We start from the raw sequence: 18274 nt of genomic DNA on the forward strand, positions 1-18274 counted from the left end.
ACATTCCAGCCGAAATTAGGGAAAGAAATGGGAGTGGGCGGAGATGTTAAGGTGAGATAACCAGTGGTCGCTTTGGGCTCCAAGCGAGGGTGAGATAACTGACGATCACCATGGATACCATTACTAGAACTTGAGATCAGGGAAAAATGAAGCAGGGGCGGTAGAAACTTATATGCACGGAGATTATGTGGCTGCAGCAGGTACTGGACGGGATTAATTGGAGGGATATGGGAGAGGCTCTCGCCGTGCTGTGAGTAAAGTCGCGCTGATGATGACCTATGAAATAAATCTCAAGAGCGAAGAAAGTAGTGAATATTACACCACGCTACTCCTAAATAGTCCTCAGTCGGTTTCATCATAGGGCTAGGGCTCGGCGCAACAGCGTTGAAGGCCCCGTTCATCGAAAATCCGGCGTCGTGTTGTGAGCGCACTGACATGGCCGCGCACTGACTGGAGGTACGGCTGCTTGACATTACATTCGGCAGGAGCCGCCAACTCGGGCCTACAGCGTTAACGTTACCCCGAAGCCACGCAGGCATGTTCATACTGTTTGGTTAAAGCGCGGCTTTATATGTGGGTTGGTAGCTAGGCGCTATCGCGTCATACCCTTAAGTGTCCCCCATAACGTTTTTACAAGCTTCGTTACGCTTTGCTGCGACACCTGGTGTGCGTGTCACGTGTTTTTTTCCGCAAAATGGTATATTTTACGTCTGCATGATAATTAGCATGCATGAGATTAGAGAGCCACTATTTTGAATGAGTAGTGATTACGCGAGTAGGAAAGTGCACGTCAGTGAGCGGTGATTGTACACGAACGAAGATTAGCAAGAGGAGTCGCCTACAGAGCCCATTAGCTCTGCCATGCTAAGCACTCATAGGCAGAATTTGCGTTTCCTCCAAGTTTTGTTTTTATCGCTGCCTCCCTGTTTCGTATACAGTTCTCTGAGGCATGAGAAGTAAGCTATTCTCATTGCGAATTCCCAATGCCGCTTGTAAATGACGCCAGCGTGCTAACCACTGCGCCATTCGAGCGCTGCAGACTGGTGCGTGGACATTTGTACATGCGTAGGCGCGTACTTTGCAGAGCGGCACCTCCCTGCTGCTGCGCCGTCTTGCGCCACCGGAGCGCCTGCTGCCTTCTCCGCCAGCCGCCAGCGCCAAGGGAACCGAAGACAACGTGGAGCTGGAGCTTCGCATGGACTCCGCCTTGTCGCGCCTTGGCGAGCCCCCGACGTGGCCGCTACCGACGCCTGGCTTCTACGAGGCGCTCTTGGAACAGATGCACGCCTCACTGATGTTGAAAGTTCCCGTTCCGCGCACCAAGGGGCGCCTTGCTCGTTAAGGGCTGCCCCATTCACTGGCCAATAAACTGTTCACTGAGAAAAGGAGGCCATGAGGTCTTTTACTGGGAGATTTGGGCCGCTAAGGCAGTGACCCATCAGATGCGCGGATCCTGGTGGAGGAGGATGACGGGGGTGGAGGGCAACAGTGCATTACATCATGTTTCTCCTCAGGGACAGTAGCGTCGCAATGCAGATGTAAACTGGTTCTTGCATACTTTCATAACATGGCGGCTCATGGATTCACTAGCGGCCTTGGGTGCTGGGTCCTAGCCACTTTTATGACATTGTGCTTACGCATGCTATTGGCGCGAATTATAAAGTTCGAGTTTCCTAGATCCGCGTCATCGTCGCATTTACCAGTGCGTCCTTTTTGAGGGCCTTTCACTGAGCATCAGGTCTTGCTATTCAAACGTACTCGAGTCTTTGTGTTTGTGACGAGTTGGCAAACTAGCATAAGACACAGAACTGTGTCCTTCGCGTGGCCTTTGACCGCCGATGGGTTGCTGTTATCTCGGCGGTGTCGTCGCCGAGTCTAGCGCCTGGCCGATGCTAACCGTAGTGGGCCCATGATTTCTCCATAATTTCGGTATACCGAGCGACGATCTGTGGGACTCTTTGGTTGTTCCAAATTGGCTGTTTTCTTTTTTCTTTTTTTTTGATGCACAGATGGGCAGCAGCCATGGGAAAACTCGCTTTAAGTAAATTTGTTTCTCAGGAAGGATTCCCTCCTAGGGCCTTCGATTCTGCAAGGGTTTTCTTTTTTGAAACATTCTTTACACTAATGCTTCTTTCTTCATCGAAACTTAGATAAGCTCATTTTTCTTCCATCCAAATAGCTGCTTATTTTATAATGAAGCAACGCGATGGCGTTATAGGGTCCGTATTCCGAGTTTGCGTCGTTATCGAAGCGTCGCTATCTCACGTGACCTCGAGCCATCAGATTGGTGGAAACGCCAGAACATGACGTTGCCCTCTCTTCCGGTACCGTAGTGGACTCGAGGTAACGTGAGATAGCGACACTTCGATAACGACTCAAACTCGGAATACGGGCCCAGGTCTCGTTCTCCAGAAAGTCCGGCATCGACGTCGATGTTGTGAGCGAGAAATCGCCGGCATATGGCTGGCAGGTGGTACGCAGCTGGCAGCTCACATGATCGAGCACTTATTATTCGATGGTTTAGAAGACTTAACGAAACCACACGATATCAAAACGTTCGAAGAAACTTCCAACTCAGGTTGCTCATTTGTGGTGGGGAGCCTAGAATAAGAATCAACCTTCCTGTACTCTTGGATGCCTGGTCAGGCACTCCATACTCCTCGGCCATGCAGGCATGTCCTTACGGCTTGGTTACCGTGGGGATTTATATGTCGCGTGGTCGTCTGCGCTATCTAATCATACCCATCTAGGTGGAGGTTAAGTAAACCTAATTTCTTTTTTCGTTTCCTCTGCGTGTGTTCTACCCTGAAATATCGGGCGTTGACTTGTTCCTGCCATGCGCGATCGAGTGTGGAACTCACCAAAGGTGCGCGGCGACAGTATCGCGGCAGTTACGATATCCTCTGCGCCATTAACGTGGTTAAGGCCGAGCACACCCGAGCAAGAAGAGGCAGCTGCACTAACGACCTTACGGGACAAAAAGGCCTTGCAAGCATCACCAGATGAGCATCCGGAAAGGAGGTAGGCAACCGAACGATCAATGCGCGGTGCTCGTTTCTATACCGGTTTATATGGCCCAGGTGATCGACATTCCTGCCACATGTTGTCAACAACAACATTAGAAGCGTAAATGTCTTCCTGTGTTCAGCGACGTCCATCGTAAGTCCCACTTCTCCTCACGTAAAGAGATCATTTTATCTAACAATCCGCCATCACTAGGCAAAGATCGGTAGACTGGCTCATCATCGAACGTTGACGTCAGCAAGGAACGAAGAGCAAGTGTCGCAAAGTGTTCTTGGAGGGCTTATATATAGATGTTGGTATGTCTCAAAGGATAGATTGAAAATGTCTTTTGGACGCTGGATATGCCCCCGTCCTCGGTCCCTTCTGTCCACGGAATTGGGCAGCACGCCGACGGCAATTTTTGAGGCTTGGTGAGTGCCTCCGCCAGTCGCTTCTTTTCCAGCTGCAAGGCACACCTTTCTAATTTTTGAACAGCTACCGCTAGAGGGGACAATGAGAATAAATTGTTCGTGAACACAGAGGTGACGTAACAGGTCCAAGTCATTCAATCACTGACGCGAAGTGCCTAGTAAGAAAGAATAACACACAAGCTGATTTCCCCCTTTTCATAGTTTCTAAAGCTTTCTTAACCTCGTCCTTCTTCAGTAGGGAACGTTTGATTGCTTTTCATTACTGCCTATCTCATTACTGTCCTGACTACTTCGGCTACTATATAAATCAGTATAGAGCTCCTCGGCAACTTTAACTATCCTGTCCAAATTACAGATGACATCGACCGCCTTGTCCCTTCGCCCATACATCTCATTTTTCCTATGCCCAATATCCTCTTCACCGCTTTAAGGTTGCCCCCGTTCTTAAGAACATGCTCAGTTTTCCCCACGTTGTACTTCCTTATGTCGTCCACTTTGCGCTTATTGATTAGCTTTGATATCCCTGCCACTTCTATTCTGTCCGTTGGGTTGAAAGCTTTCAGAGTTTGGCGCTTCTTAATCGTCTTCTTAGATAGTTTACCGGTATACTCTCTATCTCACCGCCTACTTCTACCACGCACTCAGTAATGATATCTAAAATTATTGTTCATTTCTTCTGTGCTCTCTGTGCCCTCGGTGAAAGCTGAATATCTATTCTGTAGCGAAATCCTGAATTCTTCTGGCTTTTTTTCAATGGCGGCCTGTCCGGAGCCAGATACTCTAAGCACCCTTTGCTGTGTTGCAGGTCTGACCTCCACCGTAGTCAGTTGCTTCGCAGCCGCTGGGGATTGAGGGCCGGGGGTTTGTTAGAGTATTCATAGAAGGTTGTGGCCAATTACTACATCTGAGTGGCCAAATCCTGTTCTGGTGAGGGAGTGCATTCCCGGAGGTATTCACTGGATAGGTCACAGCCCAAACCTGTTTATGCAATTCCATCACCACGCGGATTTTCTTTGTTCATTTCTTCTTAATCTAGTGGGAAATTGCGCGGCACGGGGATTCTAAGCACGATCATTTTGCACACGAGGCGAATGTTCTACCTCTACGCCACTGGTGCACATTCTATACAATCAGGGAGATTTGTATGTCTTCATTTCACCGAAGTACAACACTGATCGGCTTCCAGCTTTACTTAGCCAGGCCGCATCCTCCGAGGCCGTTTTTTTTTGCTGTTGAACTGATGCTGAACCCGTAGACTAATCGCAGTTTGCATGGTTAATCGCAGACGGAGGAACCTCAAACAAAACTGATTGCAACTAATCGCGCTCAACTGCGGCCACAGAAGAGCGAATTAATAAAAGCCTTGGAGCCATAAGCTGGTCGCATACCGGCATGATCGCTTTGCCGAGAGCGGATTGAATCCGGAACACGTTGTTGCCGGCTGTAAATGAGGCTATGACTCTTAAAATCGATGATTTTGTGTATATTGTGAGCTCTTTACATTTTTTCGTTAATACTTAAAACTCGGCGAACATTATTATATATCTTACTGCTACTCACTTCTTAGAAAATAAATGAGAAAAAACAAAACTTGTCTTATGGGCCTCTGTCCGGCCGCTTTTCAATGGGGGCGAAAAGCAAGGCGCCAGTGTGCTGTGCGATGTCAGTGCATGTTAAAGAACCCCAGGTGGTTGAAATTTCCGGAGTCCTCCACTAGGGCGTCTCTCATAGCCTGAGTCGCTTTCGGGAGTTAAACCTAACAAGCCAAACCAAACCATGAAAAAAAAAAGGCAAAGCGTTTGGGCGTGCCACTTGCTATCTCATCGGCTCTTTTCGTGACAATAACATGAACGCCACCATCACGCTTTGGTGTCACGGTCGTGTTCATGTTATTACCACCTGTTACGCTATTTCGACGCCATCGCTGGTGGAATGGAACAGATGTTAGCATCGCTATATTATTCCACCTGAGGCATAATGCACCCTATCGCGGCGCCGCAGTCTCGCTGCAGCTGACCTTGTTCACCCATTGCACTTTTGAGAGCAGCACAATTATAATCTACTAGAATATTATCCTAGCATAGTGTAGCACAATAATGAAGCGGAAGCGCCCCAGCACACGGTGTTCTCTCATATTTCGCGGGATTTAATTTGCAATGCAGAAAAAAAGACCGCGTGAGATATATCGGTGTCGGAACGATTTTATTGAGAGGTTCCTAAAGATGCTCTACAACTTTGTCTTCACACTTGAGGTCTACAGGCATTACCTAAAAAGTTGATTAATTAGACATGACTAAGCAGTTAGTTAAGAGGAAAATATAACAAATACCCTGAGTAAGCTACTGCCAACATTGCATCATCATCATCATCATCATCATCATCCTGACTATACTCACGGTGAAGGCCTCTTCCATATTTCTCCAATTAACCCGGTTCTGTGGTAGCAGTCCCATGGAGGTGGTTGGTTCTCTAATTCAAGACGAAGGGAAGCTTTCCTTGCTCTGTTTGTCTGTCTTTGGGCAGTTAATTCTGCCAGCGAGTTAAGGTGGGCGTACTCCTGGAGCAGACGGATAGGAGTTGATCGAGGCAGTCCCGTAATGACTCGCATGGCCTCGTGGTTGAGTGCCTCGAGTGTAGACCATTGCCGTTTTGTCAGTTTCTGAAACTGTGCCTGGTATAGAAGTCGCGGTTGAAAGACAGCACGAACAAGTCGGCGAGCGGTATCTGATCGGGCACCACCAGAACGATTTGCTATTCTTCGAATTAGTCCCAGTGTGTTTATGGCACTTTTGCGCACATCTGATAGCCAAACTGTGCCTTTTCCTGTAGAATGTACATGGAGGCCCAACACCTTGGTATGTTCCACTTCAAGGAGGGGTGTATTGTCAATTGTCAACGCGAATGGATTAGCTTTGAAACTTCTGCGGCCGGCCTTATTGCCCACATGGACATAGCATGTTTTAGTGAGGTTGAGGGATAGGCCTGTGTTGTTGAGAAAGTTTTGAAGGATATTTATGGCATTTTGCAGGGAGTCTTGCTGCACCTGCACTGAGCGGTTTGTAGACCACATGGTAGACCACCTAGTAGTAGACCACCTTACTTTCAATAAGCCTCTACTCACCAAGAAGTTGCAGCTCTCATCATCATTCCCAATAACGTCCTGCGCAACACATGATGACTGTATTATTTACACAGATGCAGCCGTAACCCCAACAGGTGGTTCAGTTGCTTTTATAAGCCCAGCCCACCCTCACCTGAACACCAATCGAAGTTACCTTACCGACGCCAAATCAACTCCTGCATTCGAACTGCAAGCTATCTTAAACGCCATAGAAGCGTTACCTGCCGACCCTACGTTTAAATAAGTACACATAATGACTCACTCTAAAGAAGCCTTAAAACATTTAAAGAAAGTCCATGGCACTCTTAGGGTCGCACAGACTATACATGCTGCTTGTCACCGTTACCCAGTGACTATAACCATTCACTGGGTTCAAGACAACAAAAATTTGAATACCATAACAGCAGACGTGCTTCCTCATGCAGAAGACGTGTCACAACCTATTCATGATTCCTTGCCACCGGATCCACTCCTGACCCATTTGACATCATCAGCATCCCTCAGGCAGCGTACACGTGCTCTAATTCCCCCGTGTACGTACCCCCTTCCCCCCAATCTAACAAGGGTGGAGGAGGTATCTCTGAGACGGCTGAGGGTCGGAGTGGCTCTTACGCCCGCCGTTCGACACCAGTGGCAAAGTACTACTATTCCAGTTCCCGACAAATGCCCACACTGTGAAGAACCGGCTTGCGACACCACTGTACGGCATCTAATATGGACATGCCCAGGAACTTCGCATATGCGCAACACCATTCTACAAAAAGCTGGACTTTCACCAAGTAATGACTCTCATTTCCACTTATGGACAACAAACAACATTTATGCACGCAGTTTGTGTGACTTCTTGCACATGGCTGCACTCCACACATTCCTGTGACGCTATACCACCACCTTTTATGCCGTGTGGCAAACTCAGCGCCATAAATAAATAAACCCGGTTCTGTGCTAGCTGCATCCACTTGACTCCTGCGAACTTCTTAACCTTATCCGCCCACCTAGCTTTCTGCCGCCCCCAGCTACGCTTTCCTTCCCTTGGAATCCAGTTTGTTACCCTAAGCGACCATCAGTTATCCTCTCTTCGCACTACATGTCCTGCCCATGCCCATTTCCTCTTAATTTCCTCTAGTATGCTAGTAACTTGAGTTATTTCTCTGACCCACTCTGCACGCTTCCTATTTTTTAATGTTACCCCTACCATTTTTCGTTCCATAGCCCTCTGAGTTGTCCTCAACTTATTAACATTGCTCAACCAACTCACCAACATTGCGCATTCGGTCAAATTCGCGCTTTATCTACTTTCAAACACACACCTATAATATATCTTTTAAAACAGTAGCTTCGAAATTACGTTGCATCTTTGCCACAGTCTTCAAAACAGATGTCAACTGTGAATGTGTGGTTGCTTATTTGAGTAAATGGCGAAACGAGAAAAATATAACGTTTTGGTTAAGTGGGTCACGCTCCTGTCCGGAGCCGACGGCAGGGGTGACTCCCACGCGCACGTATCTGGTTGTTTTAAAAATGCATTGCTTTGAAATGACGTTTCATACTTTCGCAATCTGTTCCAGGGTGTACTCGGCTTTTCTCCGCAAAAGCACATCATCATGGGCGCAATGTGAACCCATAATATGCTTTTAAAACGGTTTTAAAACGTTTACTTGCATATATTCCTATGAGGCGACATCCCAATATAAATTCAGAAGTGACCACATGTGGCGCGCACGTCGCTCCAGAGTTAGCCTGCATTTAGGTTCTCTATACGGAGTTAGATTTGCACAGAACCTATGGAGAACGATCTCAGTGTTATTCTTGGTGCGTTAGCACTAGGGCTTTTTAAAGACAAATGATCTTTTGTGTGTTGGTCTGAAGCCAGCTGGTCCACTGAAAGAAATGAATTAAACATGGCCCAACTGCGAAGAGCCAGGGTTTGGAGACAGAGGCGGCGCAAACAGGTCAATTTCCCTGGACACTGCACGAGAGCACCGCACATTGCTATCGCAACATATTTTTTTATCTTTATTGCATTTAAGTATGACAGTGACAGGCTTGAAGCCTTACTTAAGTAGGCTGCATCCCGCGACATATTCACACCTTTCAACCCCAGCGTCGAAGTAAAAGCGAAATGAAACGCGATTTGCTAGAGCGCACACTTCTCATCGGGCCAACTTTGATAAATTGCTGAATTTTAAGGCGAATCATGGAACGAAAATCTGCGTAAGAGCTGCGCGCAAGAGCTGGGCGCAAGAGCTGGGCGCAAGAGCTGGGCGCAAGAGCTGTGCGCGGGAGCTCTGCGTGGGAGCTGTGCGCTGATGTGTCACTTGCAAACAGCGGACGTGTGAGGAGGGAGATTAAGAACGGAAACGATTGATAGTGATATGTGATGATTAAAGGTTGGAGATAGACACCGACAGAGGTAATGACCAATGCTAATGACTAAATATGAGGATTAATAACTACAGTTTGTAATGACTGCAACTGATAGAAAATGAGTAAAAATGCTTAGCGACGAGTTGTAATGACTACAATGACTAGGCATGACTCATCATAACTGCTAATGACTACGAAACGACCAATATGTCAAACAACGACCTGCAATGTCCACAACTGATGGTAAATGAGTAAAAACACTTAGCTATGAGTGGTAATGACTACAATGACTAGGTATCACTCACTGTGACTACAAAACAACCAATATGTCAAAGACGACTTGTAATGACAGAAACTGACTGGAAATGGGTAAAACGCTTAGCGATGAGTGATAAGACTCATCATGACTATAAAGCGAAGACTACGAAACACGACTTCCTAACTGTGTTGCTTCCTCTATCCACTTATCTTCGCCGATGAATACGTTATTTATCGCGAGATAGCAAACCGATGTTTTGCTTTACAAACGGACCTAAATAATATAACTAAATTGTGTAACACATGGGCCATACAGTTAAATGCTAAAAAAGTGTAAAGCTATGCAAGTGCCACACACTAATCTCACCCCTGCTTGCAATGTATTAAATAATGCTCCTTTAGATCATGTTACTTCTTACAAATACTTGAGTGTGCATATCACTAACGACCTCATCTGGGAGCAACATATTTACATCGTTATTAACGGTTATAGCATGCTTGGGTATCTGCGCCGCAGTTTTTCAATGGCATCTGCTTTGACTGAACTGACTATGTACCAGGTGTTGGTACGTTCAGGGATTGAAAATGCATCTGCAATTTGGGATCCTGGTTTCACGAACTTAACATGATCATTACAGTCGCATTAGCAGCATAACTTCAATGAAACTTACGCTATCTTTGCCATCTCTCGAACTCCGAAGATAAGTATAATGTCCTAGCCTTTTTAACAAAACCTATTATCAGGATAAATTGAGGCACACTTTCATTATGCAGCCATCGTATCGCTCGTCCCGCGTCGGCCAAACATACTAAGTAAACATCAGAGTGTGAGATGAAGGATGAATTAATGATGAAATGAATGGAAAAAGGTGCAATATCTTGGAGCTGATTCGTGACGCATTTTTTTTCTTCTAGCCAGTTGTTGTGCCCTATCTTGTTTTCACTTCCTCGTTTTCTATGCATATTTGCTCCGCGTGCGGTTGTTCGTTTTACTTTATAATGATTTCTCAATGCTTATGGTTGCCTTCAGTTTGTTCTACTTGTATTATTTTCTCTATTGTACGATTGCATTCATTGTTCTGTATTGCCTTGCTTCGTCTAGCCATTGTTGTGTTTTTTTTTCGCGTTCTATGATTTCTTCTTTATATTATGTTCCCCTCCCCTCTGTGATGCGTATGCACTTGAGGGTAATAAAATGAAATAAAATGAAAACGAGATACAGGCAAACGATGAGAGGCAAATTATAGGAGAGGGAGGGTAGGCTTTCTCTGTTCTCCTCTTAGAGACATTTAAAAGACCTTCCAATTTTGCTTTTAGAGAGTCCGCTGAGGAGTGGTCCAGAATAACCTAGCATCATACATGGCAGTAATTGAATTACTGTAATTGAATTACTTTTCTAGGTAATTTGTAATGTAACTAATTACTTTTTCGGTTTGGTAATTTTGTAATGTAATGAATTACTTTTTCTAATTTGGTAATGTAATGAATTACTGCGAGCGAGAAAAACGAGGACGGATTTGAGCGTCGTGTGTGTAGCGCCAGACTGATCGCTTCAGTGTCTCCTGCCTTGTACAGGTTACATTGTTATACACTGTTGTCTAAAAAGGTCGCGTAGGCCTGCCAATACAGCTGTACCGGTAATAAAATCTCAACCACAATTTACGTCGTTTTTAACGTTATAGCGTTAAAGGTCCCCTTTACGACCAAAAGTCGGCGTCGGCGTCGGGAGCAAAGCGTGACGTGTATGGCGCTGGCATGTGGTCGATACCAGCTGACATGGCCGAGCACTGATTCTTCGATGGCTTGTGCGACCTAACGAAGCCGCATATTAAAGTTGGGAGGAGCTGCCAAATCGGGTTGCCCATTTTAAGTGGGGAGATGGAGTAAGAAACAACCTTTCAGTTCTCTTGGGTGCGAAGTACATGTACATGAACGAGGAACCGCTATCGCGTCATGCCACACCGTTAAAGTAGGAGCTTAAGTATCCCCCTACATTTTTCTGAAGCGATAGATGCAATCTGCTGGCTAAAACCGGGTATCGCCGTATGGGCAACAATCACGACCATGACGCCGGCAGGCGGTAGCTAGCAGCTGACATGGCTAAACACTAACAGGATGTAGGGCTGCCTGACATTACGTTTGGCAGGAGCTGCCAACTCGGGTCTCTGATTCCACATGGGAGGATTATACCAGAATCAGCCTGCCAAAACCCTTGCATTTACTTTACCCATTAGGCCACGCAGGTACGTTCATAAAGGTTGGTTAAAGTGGGGCTTTATATCTTGGGTGGGTAGCCTACGCTATCGCGTCATGCTGTTAAGGCGGAGTTTAAGTGTTCATAACTTTTTTCTTTTAGAGAGTGTGCAGAGCACCTGCACACTTATGAACCCGAGAAGAAAAACGTAGAACGAGGAAATGAAATGCTGCGACAACTTATGAAAAGCCCAATGAAGGTCCGTCGCGTATATGGCTGATGGGCACGCACAGAATAGGCAAGTGGATGCTTAATCGTCTGTTAAGCGCAGCTGCAAGGAAGAGAATGTGCTCCATTACAAAAACGAAAAACCTTGAAGCAAGTTGGTGGATAAACAAGCGTTTAAGACAATCTTCGCCAGACGGCGCAAACAAATTGCCTTTAGTATATACTGTGCCTGTACATACGGGCTCCTACAGGCGCCCGTATATGTCCTGAATGAACAACTGGCGTGTAAAAAGAAATTTTGTACTTGCACGTACTATAACCAGACACTGTTTTCACACGCAGTAGCCTATTTCTAAAAAGACGCTTTATTCCGGCCTAGGAGGCTTAAGTGAATAAAGGTGGCTGTTTGGCGTCAAACATAGCTGCATGCGTACAGATGACCAGGGGACGCATTTCTAGCAAAAATCTTTTCGTACGCTGCCTTCTAATAGGAAAGCTGAAGTGTTCTTTTTTCTTTTTTTTTTACATTTAGATGAGCTACAACGACTCTAGTGTACGAAGCTTGTACGTAAAGCATGCGAAATGTTTTTGCGCTGTCTTTTAAAATGATGACGTAATCAAAGAATAAAAGTTAACTCTTCTCCTTAATGCACCGCAAGAGTACATAGAGAAACTCGTAATGACGTCATTGTTGATGAATTCTCATATTCCTCCTTGCTTCACCCTCATGCTCTCGTGCGTCGTCCGATCCTGCCAAACAACTCTTAAGGAGGTTTTGGAGAACATAGGGAGCAGCGTCAGGGGTTATATTTTGTTCATACTGTACAACACAGGTGGAGGAGCTGCCTAAATGTTAATGTAAGTAAAGTCCCGGCTGGTACTGCTGTCACCGCTCCTTACTTTCTCGCTCTGGCCCGCTCGTTTCTGCCCGTCCGTTAGCACAGGGGCACCAATCCGGATAGCTGGAGTCGAAATACATCGGCTACAGTGACAGTCCACATCGCAGAGATAATGCAAGACCATTCGTATATTCACTGGCGTATATGGTCGTCAAGGAACTTGATAAAAGTCCCGTTTAGTGCGCCGTTAGAAGGTGTCTAAACGAATGGAGTTCTCTTGTTGTCCCTTCTCCGATCTGTGTACCACCAGATTTTGACGATAATTTTCTAGCCATATAGATAAGCACTTCACGCGCTGCCGAGTATCTCGGTTTCATGTACAACGTGGCAATGCAGTTTTAGCATGGATTCATTTGGGAGCTTTTTGTTTTTGTTCTGCACATGCGCCCATATGTAATGAAAATTTTAGTTTTTACTCCTTTTTATGCCTCTGCTTCGCCGAAATAGAAGCTTGTCTGATGTTTAGAAACTCACTCTATCGCCAGCCTCGTCTTGAGCAGCATGAGCAGCGACGTGGCGTTTCGACCGACGCAAGGCATTGCGTAAATATAATGTGTTCCATGCTTTGGGCCTGCACTTTTTGCTGACGTCGTCGACTATCTTACGCTACCTGACACTTCTCGAAACTGCGAGGAAAAAAAAAAAAATGAGTCAAGTCGCGTGGTGTCGCCCCGGTGAGGAAAATAAAAAAAAAAAAAAGTCTTCCACAGAAAGACGGGACTCAGGCCGCGATTGTTGCAGCCGACCTTGTCATTGTTTAGGCGGTGCGCGGGAAGTTCTGTGAGTTAACCTCGAGGCTCGCGTAAATTGCTCCGTAGAGTGCGCGCTGCGCACGCCGGCACTCTCTGCGGTGGCGCCATCCCTTGCCTTTGCGCGCTTTCTCGTCCGAGCTTAGATGTCCTGATATACCGCCAACTTGGAAGCGGTAAGTACAGCTTCTTTGGCGGGTGTACAGTAATTCATTGAAATCGCGGTAATCTGCTCTAGGAAGCAGCAGTTGCGGCGCAGTAACCACATGCCTTCGCACCTCCTTCAGTTGGCAGCCGGCTGAAATCATACGCGATGGCGTTGTGGAGAGCCAATGGAGATATGCGTGCTGCAGCGATCGCTGAGAAGTGCGTTCGTTTTGATGTCCGCTGCCCACCATTTAGTGCGGACTACGATTCCAGTCGTTCGAAAACGAAACTTAGCTCACGCGCTCGCTTAATTCTCGTCTAAAGCTGGTCTGGTGACGTTGGAAGACGTCTAGCTTTATTGCTGTTGGGTTGCCTATTTGGGCTCTGCTTTGATTTGATGAAGTTAATTTTATTCTCGTAACGAATGACTATCTTTACTCTGCTAGTCAGCCGTCATAGCCGCCACAAGGACTAGTTATTATCGAAAAGGAAGCTAAAACAGCACCAGGCACTACTACTATTTGGGTAAATGTCAAGCCGAAAAGGAGCAATTACATTAGCATTGGCTCAAGAGAAGCTATCGCAGCATCAAAAGGTATACAGTTTTTGCAGCCATATAGATGAATTTCGATGAGCTTTTATAAGCAATTATCTTTTATTCCGAATCGATTCCGGTTTAGGTGCTCACCTAAAAATGGGACTAACAATAATTTGTATGGCTCTTTGGTACGTCGACGTTTGTCCGGCTGAAAATTACGCATGTATTTATTAAAAACTTCCCTACTTTCTCTTCACTCGAAACAAAATTTGCTATATCTACACCAAGAGGACAGCGTCATGAAAGCGTAGACTCTGGGTTCGTCGCTTTCCTCCGTGTCCCTTTAACGGGCTGAGTTGCGCTGTATAAAATATGCTCTAATTAAGCAGACCATAGGTGCAATTTGTAATAAGGCTTGAAGTTTTTTTTTAATCGTTCGCCTGCAAACAGAAGCCGGTAGCTCTTTAGCAGCGGATGTCCCAGATTTATACCGACCATTCGATGGCTGCATGAGTGCATGGTTACGTTTTCCCGTTGAAGGTTTCTGCATGCTTGCTGCTTAGCTTTGTAGTCATTTTTACACGCTATGGTCCGACTCTCGTTCTGTACAAATACTTGGAGCATTTTTCCTAGCCTGCCTATCAGTTTCGGTCCGTATCATGTACTCTGTTATTACAAGACTTTGCTTCGCGCTGCCCCACGTCACCATCTCTTATGGTGCTCGCCATGAGAAGGGTCTGGATTCTCTGAATACCAGACGAAAGACAATGTAGCCATAAATTCCTTCTTGACACTGAGTATGCCGGCAAAAATATGCCAAAGTACATAGAGGGGTCGGGCTCTGTCAAGCCGCACTTTAGCGGCTTTTACCCGTCACCACCTTTTCGCCTTGAGCGACAAATAAACTTTGATTTGATTTCATTGATTAATAGAAATAAGTACACAAGCACCACATCGAAATTAATGAGCTCCAAGTGATGCCCCTTCTCACTCCAAGCAAAACTGCTACCTCAAAAAAAAAAAAAAAAAAGAAATCAACGGAGGTTATAGGAGTGTGAATATGTCTCGGAACATCTGATTGCTTTACACTTTTCGGTATCCGAGAATTTTCGTCGGAAAATACTCTTGAAGAGTGCGTGTGCGCTGAAAATCCTTTGTTTTTGTCCAAGGTGGACTGCAACTTGGCACGAACCTTTTGGGCAGCTTCTCGCTGAGGAAGAGCAGAGATTCAATGTTGCACATTCTCTATTAGATCAATGTCGATAGTGGGGGAAGCAACCTCCGCATTCCACTTTCTTGTAGCAGTCGCTAGTAAAGGTAACTTAAAAAGCTAGGCAAAATTTGTGCCATGGTTGGATATCAAAGGAAGAAAAATAACGAAGACAAAAAAAAATGGAAAAACAAAGAAACCATGCCAGATAAATCATGCCGTGAAGTTTGTCCCTTGTGTCACGGATGCGGTGTATGATGTTTCCTTCACGTGTGGAAAAATATATATAGGCCAGGTGGGAAAAAGCGTGAGTACCCGCATACGTGAGCATAATACTCCTTTGGATGGGGCCCCTTCATTGAACTTGGCCTTGCACTACAGGGCATGACGCCGTGATCCTCCTAAATCTAACACAGAAACATGTAGTCCACTCTTCAAAAATGCTAAGATCTTGTACAAGCACTGCGATAAACTAACCAGGGAAATCAGCGAAGCATTTCACATTCATAAAAACCGCGATAAATGCGTTAGCACCCCATCTGTTCTCGTTCATTACTGGGAACTGCGGTATCTTGATCGTGAAGATTCAAGCTATCAGGTATAGGTGAGGTGAGGTTAATACTGCTTATGCGTGCTCTTGCTTGTAAATTGAGTATATATATATATGAGGGAAAGAAGCCAACAGTCGGCGAGGCCAAGGAAAGCGTTGGGGATGGTAGTTTACGTCTTTTTTTTAATGTTTACTTGGATAATCACAGAGATTAGTAATGTAATCTGTTTAGGGGAAAGATAATTAAACACAAAGTAGAAGAAAAAACAACGTGCCGATGGTGGGAACCGAACCCACGACCTCCGAATAACGCGTCCGGTGCTCTTCCAACTGAGCTACATCGGCCGCTGTCCCCCCTGCTACTAGCTTGGGTATTTATGTTGTCTGTATACGAACCTTGAGAGTGTTCACCTCAAGAGTGTATGTATGTATGTATGTATGTATGTATGTATGTATGTATGTATGTATGTATGTATGTATGTATGTATGTATGTATGTATGTATGTATGTATGTATGTATGTATGTATGTATGTATGTATGTATGTATGTATGTATGTATGTATGTATGTATGTATGTATGTATGTATGTATGTATGTATGTATGTATGTATGTATGTATGTATGTATGTATGTATGTATGTATGTATGTATGTATGTTGGTTGGTTGGTTGGTTGGTTTGTGGGGTTTAACGTCCCAAAGCAACTCAGGCAATGAGAGACGCCGTAGTGGAGGACTCCGGAAATTTCGACCACCTGGGGTTCTTTAACGTGCACTGACATCGCACAGCACACGGACGCCTTGCTTATGTATGTATGTATGTATGTATGTATGTATGTATGTATGTATGTATGTATGTATGTATGTATGTATGTATGTATGTATGTATGTATGTATGTATGTATGTATGTGTGTGTGTGTGTGTGTGTGTGTGTGTGTGTGTGTGTGTGTGTGTGTGTGTGTGTGTGTGTGTGTGTGTGTGTGTGTGTGTGTGTGTGTGTGTGTGTGTGTGTGTGTGTGTGTGTGTGTGTGTGTGTGTGTGTGTGTGTGTGTGTGTGTGTGTGTGTGCGTGCGTGCGTGCGTGCGTGCGTGTGTGTGTGTGTGTGTGTGTGTGTGTCTGTGTGTGTGTTCTTTCCAATAAGATCTTCTGTTGCTAGTCAGCGCTGGTCCGTCTTCTCTCTTGTCTCCGTTGTTGCGCTGTTTTTTGTCTATGTACTAACTCGCTCTTCTCGCCATTTTACTAAGTTGTCGCCAAAGTACGCCAAGTCTCCTTGGAGATTGTCTTAAGAGAGGGCAGCTTAGGCCCTCAACTACTGAAGCTTTCTCTTTATTTGAAAAAAACTGTATGTGACGGCATTTCATTAAAGTGGCATTTGAAGCACATTCAACGACTGTCAGCCATGTTGCACATTGTGTGATGATAGGCTTCAGTGGAAGATGCACTTATGTCAACTGCCTTTTAAACGACCACATGCGAGAAAGCGCTTTCAGGAACACATTCTTGCTACTAACATTAAGTTCATTTACGAGCATGAAATGCTTTCTGATTACTTCTCAAATGCGGTGAAGCCCATGAGATGGATAAGGAGCATCTGCGGGCATAACGCATTCAGCAGAACTGCAGCTTTTTCCATATAAGTTGCTGCATTCGTGCGAAAGAAGCAAAACCTTGCTGTCTTTTATGATATCGGGGTGGAGTACTTTCAAGGATTGGTCCTCTGCAGGGCTCAGTGCGCAGGAGGAATGATCTTGTCTTCTCATGTAGATACTAGTTTTAGATAATTCTATACTGTATGGACATATTTTAAAAACTATTGCTCACGACTGTATGTCTCAGTTTATACCCAATAAGACGCGACTAGTAGAAATGCCCAGAGCGTCGATAACGCGTATTCACTTGAAATGAAGACTGCGACGCACACGGCAAGAAATTTCCTATAACTGGTTCGTATTGCTACGCTTAGTACGCGTGTGTGAGCAGAGTTGCATAAAGCTAGAAGATAACACTTTTCTATAATACAAGCACTTTTTCAAAGTTCTTCTAAACAATTCTGGAAATGCATATCCGGGTCTAAATTTGCGCTGTATGGTGTCGAAGCGAATGAAAATATCTGCATTACTTCATCCATAATTGCTACTCGTTTAAGTTTTTTCAGCTCTGTCTTTGCCCCAAGGCCTGATGATAGTACAACAGAAGCAAAGTGTTATGTCAACACTGATTGTAATGATGACTAAAGCATTGTTATATCGAAAGAAGGAGTGTTATCTTTTTTTTTATTACAGTTATAGACTCGAAAAAGTCATCAGGTCTCGATATGACACCGAATGAGTTCCCCAGGCGTTAATGCGAATGTGTCTCAGGATTATTGGCGAAGATTTTTGTTGTATCTATGAGTGAATTTTCTGTTACGAGGCTGCTTGTGAGGGTTACTCCAGATTATAAATTAATAGGGTAAAAAAGATAGCATATAAACTTGTCGTCCCACATCTACTATATTTATTTTGTGCAAACTATTTCAACATGTTATAGATAAATATTGAATGGAATTTCTTGAAAATAACAATCTGTTATCAAAAATA

General features: G+C 45.0%; 1 protein-coding gene across 1 annotated transcript in view; it reads left to right on the top strand.

Annotated features, from left to right (window-relative positions):
• LOC146198263 (uncharacterized) overlaps positions 1 to 1384 on the top strand; it is an 80742-nt gene extending 79358 nt beyond the window's left edge. Inside the window, exon 6 of the mRNA XM_084592578.1 lies at positions 1085 to 1384. Within this exon, the coding sequence (XP_084448704.1) occupies positions 1085 to 1342 (258 nt within the window). The 3' untranslated portion in view covers positions 1343 to 1384. The remainder of the gene's footprint in view (positions 1 to 1084) is intronic.
• The last annotated feature ends 16890 nt before the right edge of the window (positions 1385 to 18274 follow it).

The sequence above is a fragment of the Amblyomma maculatum genome, chromosome 2 (genome assembly GCF_055883805.1).
Source record: "Amblyomma maculatum isolate TAMU_Amacu chromosome 2, ASM5588380v1, whole genome shotgun sequence".
NCBI classification, from domain to species: Eukaryota; Metazoa; Arthropoda; class Arachnida; order Ixodida; family Ixodidae; genus Amblyomma; species Amblyomma maculatum.